Source organism: Numenius arquata, chromosome 18 (assembly GCF_964106895.1).
Source record: "Numenius arquata chromosome 18, bNumArq3.hap1.1, whole genome shotgun sequence".
NCBI lineage: Eukaryota > Metazoa > Chordata > Aves > Charadriiformes > Scolopacidae > Numenius > Numenius arquata.
Genome location: NC_133593.1, coordinates 3,464,339 through 3,483,148, shown reverse-complemented (window position 1 = coordinate 3,483,148; position 18,810 = coordinate 3,464,339). Strand labels below are relative to the sequence as shown.

The 18,810-nt window shown below is 41.8% G+C and overlaps 1 protein-coding gene across 3 annotated transcripts in view; it reads left to right on the top strand.

Moving 5' to 3' along the window:
- Positions 1–18,810, top strand: part of GTF2I (general transcription factor IIi) — a 71,752-nt gene that overhangs the window by 31,086 nt on the left and 21,856 nt on the right. Inside the window, exons 10-19 of one of the 3 annotated variants that reach the window (XM_074160840.1) lie at positions 522–581; positions 1,877–1,939; positions 3,677–3,739; positions 5,421–5,522; positions 10,802–10,867; positions 13,120–13,303; positions 14,731–14,789; positions 17,277–17,348; positions 18,042–18,225; positions 18,570–18,628. In XM_074160840.1, the coding sequence (XP_074016941.1) occupies positions 522–581; positions 1,877–1,939; positions 3,677–3,739; positions 5,421–5,522; positions 10,802–10,867; positions 13,120–13,303; positions 14,731–14,789; positions 17,277–17,348; positions 18,042–18,225; positions 18,570–18,628 (912 nt within the window). The remainder of the gene's footprint in view (positions 1–521; positions 582–1,876; positions 1,940–3,676; positions 3,740–5,420; positions 5,523–10,801; positions 10,868–13,119; positions 13,304–14,730; positions 14,790–17,276; positions 17,349–18,041; positions 18,226–18,569; positions 18,629–18,810) is intronic. The other 2 variants (XM_074160841.1, XM_074160842.1) reach the window with 2 other exon arrangements.

Below are 18,810 nucleotides of genomic sequence, written 5' to 3'. Positions count from 1 at the left end.
GAGCCGTCAAAAGAGCTGTTGTGATGAAAAGCAAACAACCTTGAAGTGTCGTAAATGATTTTAATCTCTCTGAATTTGGCTATTTAATGTGGGTAGAAATTTTAAAGTCAAAAGGAACTCCCTAGGAATACAAATTTTAACAAACAGGAAGAAGATTTCGCTGATTAAAAATTCATTGAAAAAGGGCAGAACCATCAACATTTCATGTTTTTAAAATCAGTTTATTAACACCAAAAAAATGGAAACCCTGCTGTTCTGTATGAGTCTCTGACGGTTCAGTAGTCCAGGAAACGCACCCCTCTGCCATTAGCCCCTCAACATTTCTGTTTGTTGAACTGGTATAGTAAGGATTTATAAATTTTTAATATTTCACACAATTTTTCCTAAGTTCAACATTACGGAAAATACAAAATGAGCGTATGGTATATGAAATTAAGGGTTATTTGGCAAATTCCTCTATGGACTGGCAAAATATGTTTGTTGTGTGACACAACTTAAAAGCCGTTCTCTTTCTTCCCAAGCAGGTCCTTCTGAAACATCGGAGATGGATGAAAAAATTGCTCTTGCAAAAAGTTACACAGGTAGAGCTTTTAGCTGTATTTTTCTCACAGCTGTTTTGGAAATGGAATGTCTGAGTTTTACTTTCCAGGGCTCTACTTTCTTGATTTGAAGTAAGAGTATTGGAACTTAAATGTCAACAGAAATGAAAATATCAATTGCCTTAATTTTCAGGTGTCCAAGTAGAGAGACAGCGAAGGGAATCTCAGTTCTTTATTTTCTAAATTCAAAAAGGACCATCGGGTTGATCGCTCCCGAGTACTATTTGTGTGAAGTGATCAGTTGATGTGATAGTTATTTTTATGACCGTACTGTATGTTCACATCTACCAAAAGACCATTTCCTCCTAATTCTTTCCTTTTGTTGAGCTTTGCGTTTGCTAGTAATCCATCCAGCACTCACTCAGAATTAGATCAAAACATCATACTGTGTTTTCCATGAGCTAGATGATATATTTGACATCGTTCGAATATACCCCAATTAAGGTGTCACAGTAGATACTGCTGAATCTCTACGACGTACATCATGTGAAGAGCCATGGAAAGGGGAGATTCCTTCAGTCTTGCTCCCAAAGTGATCTCGTCATACCTCCAGCTTACAGAGATCTGAAAGAAAATACTCTTCAAAATGCACACGCACAGCATTACTCTGCCAGAATAATTAAAATATATTCCTTCATACAGTGCTACTTAGTTTTGAAATAGTTTGCAGTAGAATTAGCTTCACTCTTTTAAACTTTACTGCAGTTGCCTGCAAATTGCTCTTTCTCCCACCAAGCGTTGATAGGCATAATCCTGTTTATTTTGCTGGTGCAGACTGCCCCAACGAAAGCATCGGGATTACAAATTTCCCTCTCATTTTTCACTGCTGGCCTTGCAGCCTGTTATGGAAATCATTATAGTGCAGCAACTGCGAGTCTGTATAAATGGTAAAGAAGTGTATCATCTGTGGGGGCACGCAGCCTTTGTTTATGTTTTCAGTAATCCTTGATAACAAAGGGAAAAATATTTATGATTGTATTAATCCTATTAAGCCAAGAATAAGGAATTTCCTGCTGTCATTAACGCCAACTCTGCACTGCTGCACACGCAATTTAGCAAGTATAATCCTCACCTCCTTACCCGTGTCTAGAATTGCTTAAAGGCTTAGGGTAAAATATCTTTGCTTCTGTTTTTGTTGCACGCTGTGAATTGTGAAAGGTTTCGGTGAGCCAGGGGGCTGCTTTGACAAGTGTTAGTTGAAATACAAAATCACAGAGTGTTGGGTTAAAAATCTCCTCTGTCCCCGTCATTCAGCAGCCCTGGTTTTCCCCCTCCAGATTCCTCCCAGCATGCCCCTTCCGAAACCAATGAGGATCCAGAGGTCGAGGTCACCATCGAAGGTGAGTTCTCCAGCTCATTGACTTCAGTCCGTTGGGCTTTTTTTAGGCCCAAAAACTGTTTTAGGATGTCTGTGTTACTTGGCACTGAATAAATAGGATGATGTGCCAGTGTTGACTGCAGCTTGGGTCGTGCATGGCTTGGTAAATGTATCTAGTCCAGAAGTTTTACAAAACCAGAGTATGCTGAAGCATATTGGACTTACTGGGCTGGTGTTGAAATGATGCATGACAGAGATTTGCATCTTGCATGTATTTTTTCAAGCATTGGTAATGAAGGATACTCATTATTTAACAGCCATTAATTTAGATTCATCCTGGCTTAGGCTGAGTTAGAGTTATTTTTTTTACTAGCAGCTGGTCTGTTTTGGATTTAGGATGAGAATAATGTTGATCACACACTAACATTTTAGTTGTTGCTAGGTGGTCAGGGACTTTCCAGCTTCTCATACTGGCCTGCCGACAAGGACCTGAGAGGGGACACAATGAGGACAGCTGACCCCAACTGGCCAAAGGGACATTCCATTCCATATGGTGTCTGCTCAGCATAGAAACTGGGGGGGCTGGTGTGGGAGGGGAACGCTGCTCGGGGACTGGCTGGTCATCATATTACCAGGTGGTGAGGAATTGCACCGTGCATCACTCATTTTGTATATTCTTATTCTAGTTCCTCTTTCATTGTTGTCCTATTAAACTGTTTTTATCTCAACCCACGAGTTTTCCTTATTTTTCCAATTCTCTCCCCCATCCCACTGGAGTTGGGGAGCGAGCGAGCGGCTGTGTGCTCCTAGTGGTTGGCTGGGGTTAAACCACGACAGTCCATTTTGGCACCAAACCTGGGGCTCAAAGGACTTGAGATAACAACAGATTAATTAGAGTGTATTAAGGGGATTTATATCTGTTAACAGTTGCGGGGCACGGTATTGATTCATCTGGTTTTGATACGAGTTTGTTTGACCTGCTTCATGCTCTCACTTTTGCTGTCCATGTTACAGGGTGGCGTTGGCTTTTGCAGGCTGCTCTACTCCGTAATGCTTAGTGGTGTTTTGCCTGGGAGATTTGTTACTAGAACACTGACCTTGAGCTTCATCTGCTATTTGAGTTTTGTGTTGAAGCTATTACTGTACCTCAGGTACCATCTCCTGGAGGCAATTAGCAATTATACTTCTTCCTCTGAGAGGTCTTTTATGGAGGAAATACAGAATGGCACCTTCGCTGCCTTCTTCCGCGATGTTTCCTCCTTCGTTACAATAACTTGTTGGTACCTTGAACATCCTTGGGTAGTTAAAATACTTCTATTGATATTTCTTGGGAATATTGTTTTTGGTTTTGTCTAAGGTTAGTGAGCAATTTAAGAATGTCATCCAGAGGTGTGCCAAGGCTGGATGGTTATGAGTGACAGAGTACGCAGGCAAATGCCGAGGCGGCGGACACCTCCAATGCTTTGGAACTTCAGCCCTGAACGAATGCAGAATCCTGAAAAACTAATAGAATATTTGGAAGAATTCCAGGGAAAGACAAATCACTGCAGCCTGCTGGGCTGTGGTCCATGCCTGCCGAGCCCTGTTCAACACGATTCAGTACCCTCAGGGGGAAGAGAGGATCTCTGGATCTGACGACAACACAACAGGCACAGGGGGCTGCTTTGACAAGTGTTAGTTGAAATACAAAATCACGGAGTGTTGGGTTAAAAATCCCTTCTGTCCCCGTCATTCAGCAGCCCTGGTTTTCCCCCTCTAGATTCCTCCCAGCATGCCCCTTCCGAAACCAGTGAGGATCCAGAGGTCGAGGTCACCATCGAAGGTGAGTTCTCCAGCTCATTGACTTCAGTCCATTGGGCATTTTTAGGCTCAAAAATTTGTTTTAGGATGCCTGTATTTCTTGACACTGAATAAATAGGATGATGTGTCAGCGTTGACTGCAACTTGGGCCGTGCATTGCTTGGTAAACGTATTTAGTCCAGAAGTTTTACAAAACCACAATATTGGACTTAACTGGGCTGGTGTTGAAATGATGCATGACAGAGATTTGCATCTTGCATGTATTTTTTCAAGCGTTGGCAATGAAGCATGCTCATTATTTAACAGCCATTAATTTAGATTTTAGAAAGATTTTACAACATTCATTCTGAAGATTGTGTTGTTTTATAAGCACACTGTAGTTATATAAAATTTCTAATTAACACTAGCTTCTGGGAAGAATTGTACCAAACAGAAATGATGTGTTACAGGTGATGTAAGTGAAACTTCAGTTTATTTGTCTAATATCAATAAATATGGGATAAAAACCTTCATACTTACCACCTCCCTTTCTCATCTAAACAGCACTAAGGCCACTAACCAGTATCCATGTTGGTTTTATGCTACGATATTGATTGTAAATCAATCAACTGTATTTCTTAAATTTGTGAATTACATGTCCTGTAACTGCTTTAAAATACTTCTGAGACTGGCTTTTGCAGTGCTTGCTCCTGGAATGAGTAAGATTAGGACCACCAATTTAGTAATTTAGAAATCAGGCAATGCATTTTAGAACCAAGTCGACACTTCTGGCCTTACTTTCACCTTTTATAATCCAGCAGTAAAAGAATTCTTACATTACCTCAACGGAAAAGGTGATAAGAGAACAGTCATTAAGTTCTGTGTCTATGTAAAGACCTCTACCACAAAAGGAGAAATGGTATGAAAAGGTTTTCTCTAACAGAATATAGTACAACTGCATAGGTGCGAGAGATATCAATATGTAATATTATTATTCTTAAATAAACTGTACCCCTGGTGACCTGGGCAGGTGCTATTCTGTATGTGAAATTAACTTTAATTTCTTTGTCTGCTTCAGCCATTTCTGTTCTCTAAAGTGACAGGTATTGGTAATTGGACAGCCTTAAAAACTCATTAACTGGAAGGGAAGATACTGGTTTGGGTTGGGAAGTAACTGGTTTAGTGGCAGCTCACTGAAGAACACCTGGGGTTTACGTTTTTCCCCGTCTGTGTGTGTGTGCTTGAGGTAGGGCTGACCTGTTAAGTGAATTTCAGTTACGTCCATCAGTTTTACAGTGGTTTGAAACAGTTTTTAGCACCTTTGAGCTCTTCAAGATAAAACTTAAGTACTGTATTTCAAGACAACTTAGTGGAAGGATACTTCCAGTTAGATAAAAAATGCAGTCTATGTCTGCACAATTTATTTCCTGATTTCTTTTGCTGTTGCTTGGTCATTTTACAATCATGAGATATCCACTCGTGTTTCAGATCATATCATTTTCCTTAGGAAGTACAGAAGCAGCTTTGCTTTTTGCTACCTTATGCTTTGTGCGCGGACCAGTAGCTTTCTAAAGTTCCTCAGATAAGTAATTCGTTGCAAAATTTGATGCCCTGATAAAGCACAGTTCAATACTTGCATTAGAGCTTTGAAATTCAAAGCAGTTCCAACGTTGCACGTGAGTTCTCTGAACGTTAAAACAGTGATATTTATATGTTTCTTGAAGATGATGACGACTACTTGCCCCCTAACAAGAGACCGAAGAACACCGAGTCAGCTAATGAAGCTGCCACCACCGGGAAAAGAAAAGTGAGAGAGTTCAATTTTGGTAAGATACAAATTAAAGGTTATTTTGTCTCTCTGATTTGTTTTATAAAAAGATATTAGAGCATTTCACCCTGCAGGAGTGAGACACGCCAGTGCAAATATTCCTTTAAGAGCCCCGCGCTCTTCGTAGATGAATTGCAGCAGTGTAATCATCATCATCATAGGCTGCTTCTGTTGTTTCTCATTATTCGAAGTGACCATCGAAACAGACACAGCAAATAATAAAATAAAGTATAGATTTCTGTAAGCTGATTTCTCGGACAAGATGATCAGACTGAACTCGCTAATGTACCGAAACACGGCACACCAGATCCTGGGTAGCTGGTTTTTCTTGGTACATCCTGTGAACAGTGAAGATGTGCTGGGGGAACTGTGTTTGGGAAGGTGATCAATGACTTACACCAGGTAACCCACCTTGATCCCTGTGCACACACGAGTTGGGGTCTTTTTGGGAGTGTTCTTTCATGATGCCCCATGCAGAGTTCTCACCGCAGAGATGCATCCGCACACCGTGGTTATTCTAGTGAAAGATCCTTCCCGTGGGGTTTGTTGCAGCCCCATAGCTCTCCTTTATTTCTTGTTTTGGTTTGGTTTCTGGGCAGATATCCCATGAAATCTCCTATAAGGTTCTGCACAATCAGGAATATGTCCTTTGGCAGAGTGTTTGGGAAGTTTATTAAGAATCCTGGGATTTGAGGGCAATTGAAAAATCCCCATGGAACCTCCTCTGACATCTGTTTTGCGTGAAACATGCTACTTCATGCCAATTTCAGTGAAAATGAATAAAACATTGCTGAGGGCTCTATTCTCAAAAGATCATTAATACTAACAGGCAGTTCCAAATGTACCATTAGTTAGTTTTGGTTGGGTCGGGAGAACATCATGGCAACATTAGTAGAGGAGAAGACTGAGCAGTTAATACTGCAGCAGCTTTTGCTGGAATATATTCCCATAGTAGAAAACAGCATTTAAGCTCAGCCGGCCGGCGGAGTTTGAAGGGAATAAACAGTGAGGTTGACTAGACGTGGAGAGCAAAGGTAATAAAATATTAGGATGATACAAGCTTGAGTTGAGCTTGCAACGTTGAAATACCAGTTGAGGAACATCTCAGTTTACCTGCTCGCTGCTGCTTCGGAGTGGGTTTGGTGGATTCTCTCTGGGGGCTGTTCTCAGGAAACCTTTGTCATGCGGTGAGATTACAATGTTTTGCAGCTCACAGGTTATTCAGAGATCTTTATTCCTGGGCTTCTTCAATTCTATTAAGGTTATCGCCTCTCATGTTCTCTTTCGGGGTTCACCTGCAGAAAGCAGTATCTCTCAGGGGTGTTGGTCAACTGTCAGCTGAACACAAGCCAACAGTGTGCCCAGGTGGCCAAGAAGGCCAACAGCATCCTGGCCTGGATCAGGAACAGCGTGGTGAGTAGGACTTGGGAGGTGATCGTTCCACTGTACTGGGCACTGGTGAGGCCCCACCTCGAGGGCTGTGTCCAGTTTTGGGCCCCTCACCACAAAAAAGACATTGAGGGGCTGGAGCGTGGCCAGAGAAGGGCAACGGAGCTGGTGAGGGGTCTGGAGCACAAGTCTTGTGAGGAGCGGCTGAGGGAGCTGGGGGTGTTCAGCCTGGAGAAAAGGAGGATGAGGGGAGACCTTCTCGCTCTCTACAACTCCCTGAAAGGAGAGTATAGAGAGGTGGGGGTTGATCTCTTCTCCCAAGTCACAGGCAATAGGGCAAGAGGAAATGGCCTCAAGAGGTTCAGATTGGATATTAGGAACAATTTTTCCACTGAAAGGGTTATTAAGCCTTGGAATGGGCTGCCTGGGGAAGTGGTTGAGGCACCATCCCTGGAGGTGTTCAAAAGGCGGGTTGACGTAGTGCTTAGAGACATGGTTTAGTGATGGATTTTTATCAGTGTTAGGTTGATGGTTGGACTAGATGATCTTAAAGGGCCCTTCCAACCCAGACAATTCTATGATTCTCTGTGGTGTTGCAAGGTCTGGTTAAAACATAAAATGAGTGTGGAAACTCTGGAGAAGCGGAATTCATCTGCTGTAATGAAAAAAAGAGCAACTGTTGGTAGTTGCAGTGCTGCCATTCGGGCATTTCAGAAGGCTTTGCAACTATGTCTAATGAAGTTGAATATTAGATAATTAGACAGGAGAAAGGAGGTGTTTAGTTCTGTCGCGAATAGCTGCAGGATGACAAAGGCACTTGGAAGACTGGAAAGGAGGTATAGATGCTTAGAGAGAAATCTGTCTCGTCTGATAAGGACTGTCAGTATTTTACATAACCCTGGTGAGATCCAGATGTGTGATAGCTGGGAGCTGGGGAGACTTCCTCTATGTCTCGATGGAGTCAGAGATCAGGTACCCCAAATGGTCCGAGAAAGAGGGTCAATGATGTGCTGGGCTCTTAAAGTTTCGTGCAAGCAGGAAAACAAAGTGGAAAACAAAAGAATTGTAACCAGGGGGAGGAATGAAAAGTGTCTGGTAAAATGCTTGATAGGAATTGATCATCTTTGGGAAGGGAGGTTGGATTTCAAAAATATTTCTGAACCAACTATTTCAGGTTAAAAATATCTTTGCTGAAAGGAACTGACATTGTCAGTAAAAATCTCTTCCCACAGTTTTTTTTTTGCTTTCTTCGAGATTTTATCAAAAGCTCGGAAGCTTCAAGTTGTGTCTTGCAGTTGTGTCATAAAAAATGTCTCCTTGGCTGTTGTCTCATGGTGACAGTGACGGGAAGTGTGTATAGTTTTTCCCCCATCTTGACAGGCTGTTGAACACAGATTTTGCTAGCCTGCAGCGTGCTTAGAGTTGCCGTGTGAAACGTTTTCCAGTTCATTTCCCCACAGAGCGCTGGGAACAGGGATGCGCTTAGAACCTGAGCATCGTTTTGTGTGCGCTGCGCAGGTTGCCCCTGCTGTAGCGGATATTTCCCGGAGCAGGGAAATGGGGTTGCATTGAAGAGACTGTGGACAGGCTGGGGAAGTTTTCAGGATGGTTATTAATTGGGATGGTGTTCCCCAGGTATCAGAAGGTGTATATACAGGAACAGAAGGAAACCACCGCTTAGCTCAGTGTCTATGGGAGAACTGAACTGCTTTGCAGAGACTGATTAGCAAACCAGAGTATCGACTTAGCCTTGTGGGACCTTTTCAACTCTGCTACATGAGCACAAAATGTGTGACAAAGGAATGTTTTTACAGTAATCACCCCGAATCCAGGAAGTTAATAACACTGACAATCTGATTAAAAATCGTGCCAGATACCTGATAACCCCTCTGAATTTTGAAATACCTCTGTAGCCTAACTTGGCAATTTACTCATAAAATACAAAAGTAGCTAAAAAAGGTGTGCTCATCAAAATGTGAACCAGTTTATGATTTTTTTTTTTTTTCCAATTGCCTATTCTCCATGTATCCATCATTCCAAATAAACACACCTGTGTTATGGTGTATTTGATTATTAATCCTGTAGTGTTTCCACTGGAGGCAGAGGGGCCTGGAAGGAGTTGCTGGAAAAGATCCCTGTGGAATATTTGGCCAGGGATTGGTTTGGTAACTGAGAAAAATGAAGCCTTGACAACTCGGTTGCTCACGTAGGAGCGCTCTCGAGAGCATGCTAACGAGCAGGGGAAGAGCAGGCTGGCCGTGAGCAGCTTCTCCTGAAATTGCAGCAAGAACCAATATTCAGAACAGTATTATTTACATACTTCTATAGGGTTGCTTTGTAATATGGCGTGACGTTCTGGCTTTTCTCCCTCTGCCGAAAACCAGCCTGAGTTTTAGAGGAAGAGTCACGGAGGTGCCTTTCAAAACCCTTGTCCCAGGGCTGTCCATGTGTGTTCACCAGCTCTCTTGAGTAATGCGGGGCTTCCCCTTTAAGCCAGTAAATTCTGACTGGTGTTTTCCTGACTCTCACTGGTAAAGCTGCTGTTAATCCATTGTTCTGTAGGTCAACAAAAAAATGCAGTCGGTGGTTGTGCTGGAATCAGAAAGAGCTTCATCTGCAGTTAGAGGGAAATACTGCAAGGCTGAAGTGACACAGGAGCAGAAAACATTGAGCTCAAGGCATGTTTGTCAGCTAAGAAGCCATAAAAAGAGTGGCAAAAGCAATTATATAGATTTACCCACGAGGATGTGATTTCAAAATATAAACAAGTTAATTGATGTAGGTGATATGCCAGGTCACTAGAATGAAGAGTTTATGTCTGGATGAGAGGCAGTTTGCCAAAACACTCTTTCCCCTCTACACAAGGCTTATTCTTACCTACATCTGAAGCACGCTGTTCTCTTGAGAGCCGTGAAATTACATTTAAAAACTGTAAGCTTAAAGTGGCCACCAAAGTTATGTACATCGGTCCGAGAATGAATATTTAAAACCCTTTCGATACGGACTCAAAACTCAATCCTCTCTCTTGTCTGATATAAGGATTTTTTCACAACTGGAAGTGTAATAGCTTGAATGGCCTCATTTTTTGACCGCTGCAGTTATTACATTCAAGTCTTTAGTGTAAGAAATAAGCTTTAAGTCCACTTGCTTATTAACTCATTCTCAAAGGCCAGCCAGCATCTGGTACCATCTACAAAAGAGTTGTGGCATTTTCCTGAAAACATTGAGATCGTACAAAAAGCTGTGAAAACGCGTGCTCTCTGTCACGGGCAGAAAATTAGATGTTAAAATTCTGCCGTTTAATCCGGCTCTCCATGGAACACGCGATTGGATTTGGGTAGTTTCCATCCTGAAGCCTGCATCTCCTTTCAGAAATAGGACTTATGGGGATGTTTTGCAGCATCAGGACTTGGAGAAATACTGGATTAAGGTAGAGGATGGTACAACGCCTCCTGACCCAGATAGTTGTACAGATTCATGCCAAAATAACTTCATGTACTCACTGTAAGCTTTATCAAGCTTCACTAATTAAGCTTTTCAGCGCCTGGATTTAGATAAATATCAACAGTGGCTGCAAACTGACTTTACCCCTGATGGTAGCGGGAGCTACCGTCAGAGAGAAACCACTTTAGCCTGGTTTATGTTGCTTTAAACTTGATTTATCCTCTGCACAAGTTTTGGAGGTCATCTTAAACAGTTTATTCTATCTTATTTCTTGCTGTATGTATCTATGTATTTTAAGGTGTAGTCTGTACCGTGCTCACAGGCACCTGTATGCAGGTGAGCAGTACAAGCACACTGCGTATTTCAGTTAGCAGTCACGTAGATTTTATAAGAGATTTCTCTGTCTCGTTTGTACTCTGACATATCTTCCTTTTTAATTTGCAGAGAAATGGAACGCGCGAATTACAGACTTGAGAAAGCAAGTTGAGGAGCTATTTGAAAAAAAATACGGTACGTGTTACACTCCTTTCCAAAGAGTGGCCTCCAGTGCTTTGACGCCCTAAATCACAGCTCCTTGGCCTGTGTCTTCTTGTTGGCTCAGGAGCAGACTGGTACTGACAGCACCAAAGGGTTAAATATTATTAGAAGACTCAAAACTGGGGAAAGTAGTTTTTTTGATGAGCAGAGTAATTTCCAAGTTGGGTGCCTGTTTAGCACCTAAGCGTGAAACTCAATTTTATTTTTCAGTTGGGCTGTTTCCTGGAGCACCGTGAGCTCATGGCTTGGGTGCACGCATTTGAGAGAGCTGGCCTTTCTTCTGTAATTACACCGAGTCCTTAAGTGAAATAATCTTGTAAAATGGCTCTGGGGAGAGGTTACCACTGACTGACTGTTCTTTGCTGATTATGATTGATTTGCAGTGAAGCAACAATTACATTTTAGTGGTTCTTGGAGAGAAAAAGAAGCACACGTTAGACTTTGGACTTTGTCTCCCTACGTTGCACTTAGACATATTTTGTGTTCACGTATCACAGGCTAAAACAGTATCGGCAAAAATTTCAAAATAAATGCTGGTGCTTCTCTGCTGTGAAAAGTGGGAGTTATTTCAGAACGGACTTCGTGATGTTGGTGTTATTACGTGTTTTGGGGGTGACTACCATCTGACATTTAAACAGCCCACTGAAAGCAACTCACACCAAGTAAAAACAGTTCAGAATCTGATTCACAGTATTTTAATTGCTCTAGAAAGGAGCATCATACTTGGTGAATTGCTTTAATTTTGGTTTTGGTGTTTGCTCATAGCCAGCCTAAAAATCTCCTGTGGAGTCCGTTGAATACAGAGCTATTCCTGACTTCCCATAGTGGGCCAGATGGTATTAAATGATCTCCTTTTTCCCTGTGGATGACAACATTTCATTGATTCACAAACCAAATCCATCTCAGATTCCAGTTCTTCCTGTCTGCATGGGTGTGCAATTTCCAGTTTACTGAAATGAGTTATGGATGTCCAGAATTCCCAGAATTCTCCTCAGATTTGTTGGCTCTAGAATCAGAATGGTTTGGGTTGGAAGGGACCTTAAAGGGCATCTGGTTCCAACCCCTCGCCCTGGGCAGGGACACCTCCCACCAGATCAGGTTGCTCAAAGCCCCATCCAACCTGGCCTTGAACCCCTCCAGGGATGGGGGGATGGAACTAGATGAGCTTTAAGGTCCCTTCCAACCTAAACCATTCTGTGATTCTATGAATTTGTGGGTTAATGTAAGAATTTTGTGTACACTGATGTCCGAACCACTGGCCACTTCCATGTTAACATTAAGTTGCTTGAAAAGGTGCCCTGAGTAGTTGCTCTAATTTGGCCATGCTCTAATTTGGCCTCAGCTTGGCCTTTCTCTCCTCAAATAATTTTTTTTTGCGTCTGATTTCTATAGCAAAACAACAGAACGTACCAAACTATTTGCAGACCAGTCAGATGGTAATAGAGAATTCTTGTTGCATGGCCTACAAAATTAACGTACCCTCGTGAGTATAAAGAAATGAAGCCCTCTTGGTATTTGCAAACCCTTACGCCATTCTCCCATGTTTGCCAGCCTGATGGGGGTATTGCTGGGATTACTGTCCTCATGCCTTAAAGAAGTACGCTGAGGTTATTTTCTCGCTGTGGGTGAGCCTGTTATTTGCTTTTCATTTGCCTCAAAGATTTCATTATTAGGGCCATGCTTTTTTCGATGGTGTTAGAAGTGTATTGTTTATTTCAGTAGTGATTCCTTGGATTTCTGAAGTGCTCCGAAGCTTTGGGAAATTCACTCAAAAGCAGGGGTGTGTGCCCCCGGGCATTAATGACTCTTGTCACTCAATAGTAGAAACAAATAATAATGTATAGAGCTAATGAACTGAAACATGTTTGGTTTACAATTAAGCCTAGATAATTTCATCTTTCAAAATGTGCTATTAAACACAACCAAAATACTGTGAAACTTCACTGTAACAGGTGCAGTGTCTGTTACTAAGTGTTTACAGGGTAAAGGGAAAAGAGGAGACTCCGCATGTCCATGCAGGTCTGCAGCTTGTTTACTGTGGATTGGAGTGATTTTGCTATAAAGCAAAACCAAACCCCCACAAATAGGAATGCTTGAATGTTTAAATGTGCTGAGGGGGGTTATTGCCTCTCTACTAATTTTAGTGTTTTCAGAGGGGTATCGAACAGATAGCGTGAGTAGAGCTACAAGCGGTCTAATGTTTTAATTCTCCTTTTTTCCTAAAGCTCAAGCCATCAAAGCAAAAGGTCCGGTGTCTATCCCGTACCCACTCTTCCAGTCACACGTGGAAGACTTATATGTGGAAGGGCTGCCAGAAGGAATTCCCTTCAGGCGGCCATCCACATACGGCATTCCCCGGCTCGAGAGGATACTTCTAGCAAAGGAGCGGATCCGGTTTGTGATTAAAAAGTAAGGAATTTTGCATTTTTGTCCCTATATTACTTATTGTTTTCTGCTGGCTCCACGCTGCTTCGTTTTATTCATTTATCGAGAACTTTCGAACTGATTTCTACCAACGTAGAATAGATCTGGAAACGTCTGGATAGATCTCTTCAATATTACGGACTTCTTACGATGGGCAGATCTCTTTGTACTGTTTTAATCTCTGTGGCTGGAATACATGTTGAAAGCCATAGACTTGAGGATATTCTGTGCTATCTGAGGATCCTGGCCTAAATTTCAGTTGAGCTTTTATTTTGCTGGAATGTTGTATGGAGGTGTCTATGGCCATATCTGTATATAGCATCTTCCAGGGCAGGCTTGAGGCCAAAATAGCTGCTGGTTCCTGTGATTTAGTTGGGCGCATGTCCTTGGTGTGTCTGGAGGTAGATCAGAGAGCGAACATGAAGGGAGACCTTAGATGTACGTAGGAGCTGCTTGAGGGCTCGGTTGCCTGCCATAGGTAGCCTGGCAGGGCATCTTCTGCCTTTACTGTGGGGACATGAGACCCATGGGATATTCTGGGCTCCTTTCTTTCTCCTTCTCTCCTTTCTTGCTTTGGTGGCTTTCCTAGAAGAACCTGGACATTGCCACAAAGGCAGATGGCATTGGAAGGGAGCCTGGATGGAGCCTGAAGTCAGGGTGTGCAGGGAGAGATGCTGAGTGCTGGATCTCGGAAGTGGGGGGCTCTTGGAGATCCAGTGCTGTAGGAGACCCACACACAGCTTTGGTACCAGGTGGATTTTGACCTTTTCTAGTTTGGGGCTTTGCTTCAGACAGATCTACCTTTTTGGCTCACTTAAAATCAGACACTGTGTGTAGATTTTAATATTTAAGCAATGCTGGCACCTGCCCTTGTCAAATTTGTCTGAGTTGTTAACAGTAATTAATTTATGCTGTTCATCAGTTTTGTAATGTGTGGTAACCAGAGCAGCTCGAAAACTGCTTCAGCTCTGTGAGAAATGTCAGAATTTTTAGGTTTTTTTGTTGTTCTAATATGGATAAAACTGGATGTATTTGGGAAACAAAAATGTCTGCTTTGAGATTTTCATTTTTAAAGGTTAAATTTTTGATTTGAATCTTTGTTTCTGATGAAGTGTGTCTTAGACCTCAGGGATGATTTTAATGTAATGTGTGTGTTACCATGAAATGTTAATAGCTCAGGTGGATATGGGTATCAGGCATGACAAATGTTTTTGTCAGTAGGTTCCAACCAGCTCCTGTAATACTTTGGTGTTATGTTGGTGGAATTTAATGTTGGGGATGTTCCCTGTTATTTTTTTTCCTGATCCTTCACCGCTAACTTGTATTTGCTACAGAGGCTGTAACTGTAGGCTGTAACTTCTGGTTTATCCAAGCGTATGGCACTGTTGAAGCATATATCTTAACTCTTTCAGGCACGAGCTTTTGAATTCGACACGGGAAGATGTGCCATTGGACAAACCAGTTGCAGGAGGTAGGTCTTCAAACATGTGAGTGGTACAAGTACAGTATGATTTCCTATTTGTCAGTTGTAGTGGTGGCTACCATTTGCTTTTACTAATAACACATTGCAAATAATTCTTCCTGGTTTGAATTTTCTTTAGCTACCAAGTGACAGCAATGTTCTACTGGCTATCCAAGCCGGTGTTACTAACACTCTATCAACTGGTTTGATTCAGCTGGACAGAAGAAAAACCAATGACCTGAGCGTCAGTCTGTTGAGATACAGGAAAAAGGCAGTAGTTTCTATAGCTGATAGAGTTTACTGGGTAGGGAACTGTCTGTATCATGGAATAATTGCTTATATATGGTATTTGCCAAAATGAGATTAACTGAAATGCAATAATGAACATACTGGTTATAGTGACGTTTATTATTGCAGCATCTGGCTCGCTCGGATGACGGCACTCCATTTTCACGTAGCAGTGCAAAGGCAACACATTCTAACCCCTTCTGCCATCAGTAATACTTTTCAGCAGATGCGCTTACTTGGTTTGTCTCCATGAGCACCCAGCCAAGGGTAACAAAAACGACCATGTAAAAACAAGGCTGGAGGAACAGGGTTTTATTGCAATCGCACCCATTAATTCATTTCCCCTCAAGTTGTGAGAAGAAAGTTTAGAATGGAAAAAAGGAAGAATTGTGCCTTTGCACGGGCACTAGTTGGTAGATTACTTTTTTTGGACTCGTTTTTCTCTTCAGTTGTATTTTAACGTCTCTTGGCTTCAGGGCATTTTTTTTTTTTTTAATTGTCCAATTTAGCCGAGTGCTGAAAGCTTGTGTGCCTGAACCAATGGTAGCAAACAAGTTGCTCCCAACCTCAAAATTCTAACTGGGAACCTCAGCCTGGGTGAATTGTGAATTTTTCGTAATACCAGAGAAATTCTTAGTGCAGACAGGGACACAAGCATACAAATGGTAGTATCTGCACTATTGCAGCACCATTATGTTGTATTATGTACTCATAGTCTTCTGTTGTAAAACGTGTATCAAAGGCTGTACTGAAAGTGAACATTAAGGATCTAAATTAAGCAAAAAAAATGTTATAAGAATATCACTTTAACCTGTGTAGGAATTAAACTTTTCCTGCAGTATAAGTTAACTTAGTGTCTTAATAACCTACTGTTCCTTTGAGCATCAAATTTGACTACAAAAATAGCAGGTAGGCTAATGACTGAGTCTTAAACTTAACTGTACTCTCATGTGGGTTTTTAAATTACCCCTTTTCTCTTTTTTTTTGTTGTTGTTGTATTTAATATGGTTGTACTGATTGTGAAGACAAAGCAGGTACATTACATATCCTGGAAAACCCTTGTAGCTAAGAAAACTAGTGGTAACCCATTTTGATGGCACAGTGTTACAAACAGTCACTTTATGTTGCTTGTTTTCGCTAATTCGTAATGATGGTGTAGTCATGTGTGACCTCTGTGTTACTTCTGAGAGAAGAGAATGTCTGTGGAAGCTGTTGATAATGTCTCAGGGAACACAGCTCAGAAGACAGGAGCTGTCTGAGCCTCCTTTCCCTCCATTTTGTGTTTTCCATGTTTGGATTCCTCACCTCCCAGTAGCTCATCGTCTCATAGAATCATAGAAGTGTTTAGGTTGGAAGGGACCTTTAAGATCATCGAGTCCAACCATTAACTTAACCACTACCAAAGCCACCGCTGAACCATGTCCCTCAGCACCACGTCTGCCCAAATTATAAATACCTCCAGGGATGGCAATTCTACCACTTCCCTGGGCAACCTCTTCCAATGCTCAACAACCCTTTCTGTGAAGAAATTTCTCCTAATATCCAATCTGAACCTCCCCTGATGCAACTTGAGGCACCTCTGATCATCCTCATGTCTGCTGCCACCTCAGGAGAGAGCGAGCTGTGTCGCACCAGGCCCTGCTCTCAGCCTCCATGTCCACAGCCCTGCTGTCTCCACAGCGCCTACTGGCTTCTGTCCCAGCAGGAGAGCAGTGGGACGGGCAGGGAAGTTGTGTTTTGACTGGCAGAAGAAAGATGATTCATATTTGCATTCCTGTAGGAAACAGGTTGGTCAGGAAGGTTCTATGAAATGGCCTCAGCCTCGAAGCCCTGAGAATACTGATACCGGCTCCAAGACAAACCAGAACGGCCCAGGATTTCCAGGAGAAGAATCCATGTAGCACAATTTATAAGTAGCATAATACAGGATTTATAAGACAACTTAACCTGTGGTTTCTAATCACCCAGACCCTCTGCAGATCGGGTCAGATGTCAGTACACAGCTTGCAGTATTAATATAACAATCATAATTTAGACTCAAAAATGATGTAAAAGAAGACGAGTCGCTCAGTCCTCAGAGGAAACAGGTCCTCAAACCAGGACACTGAAAATGCAGGATGGTTACACCTGCTATAAACTGAAGAACTGAAAATATAACCAAAATAATTAGGAAATGTTGTCTTTGTTCTGTGTCACTCTCAAATACAGTGAAAGAGGAGTGGTATGCCAGAATCACCAAACTCAGAAAGATGGTAGACCAACTCTTCTGTAAAAAGTTTGGTGAGTACAGTATTATTATTTTCTTTTCTTTTATGGCTTCGTATTTCTTGAAGGTTGCTTTCATTATTTCCTTTGAACATCTACATGAATGAGACCTTTGATCAGTTTGTTCAAATATTGAAAATCATGGTAGTTGAGTGAAAAAGAATATATTACGTACTGCTTATACAACAAGGTAAATTCATAGTTAAAAAAATTTATAAATCTTATATGTACAGCTCTTCTAATTGTTCAGTTCCTTCCTATTTGGATTTCTTTTCTTTGATGCTGAATAGAACCATTTACTTATTTATATCCATTGCAGTATTATTAAAATGAGTATTAGAACATTTCTGAGTGAATTTTTATGTTCTCTCCAATATTAAAAAAAAAAGTCAACTTCATAAGAGCTAGAATAAAATGTTGCATGATGCTCTATTAAAAACTTTGGATAAAACCACTGTATTGTGCCCCAGTGAGGAACCCAGTCAAGCATGGTGACTGCTCGGTAGCACCATGATACCATATGGTAAATGTTTATGGTTTTGATGTGCTGAGACTCGGAGTCTGTTGTGTTTAGGTGCCCTGCATTGTCCCAGGTCCAAAGATCATGATTGCAACTGCCTGAAGATGTGGTAGCTTAGCTGGCTTTTAATTAAGGTCGATGGCCAAATGGTTTGATGTCCAGTTTCTGGATGTGTTTTGTTCTATCAGCCGAGGCCATGGGGAGCACCGAGCCCAAAGCTGTTCCGTACCAGACGTTTGAGGCCCATCCTACTGACCTCTATGTCGAAGGGCTGCCAGAGAACATCCCCTTTAGGAGTCCCTCCTGGTACGGGATCCCTCGCCTTGAGAAAATCATTCAAGTGGGCAACAGAATAAAATTTGTAATCAAAAGGTAAGTGTTTGTTTTAATGCCTAAAGTTGGTATTTGGTTGGTTTTGTTGTTTTTTGGTTTTTTTTTTAAAAAAGAGGCCAAACAAACACTGTTTGTCTAATCAAGCACTTGGTTTCATTAAGTCGTGAAGCATTCGGTCTCTAGTTACCAAATAAGCAGATTAAATATTCTGCATTATAAAGTGGTTATTTGCTATCCAGACGAGTCTTCCAGAAGAGCTTTGTAGCATTTTCAGAAGTGTGAAATACAGAATAGAAAATTCGAAACTTTTCTAATTCATGTCATAAGTATGTAGTACTTAATTTGTGTCAAGAATGGGTAGATTCTTCACTTTCTGGTTGCAGACCAGAGCTGCTCACTCTGACTTCAACCGAAGTGATTCAGCCCAGGTCGAACACCCCAGGTAAGATGGGTGCTGTCTCCAGGTGGGAAGGGAAGGGCTTGGTGGGGACACAGATTTGGGTCAATGTGGATTCAAGGAGTACTCACCCTTCTGTGATGAGCGTGCCAACACGCTCTTTGTGAGGTCTGAAAAGGATCAATTGATGATGAAGATGGACGGCTCTCTGGACTGTGGTGCAGTCC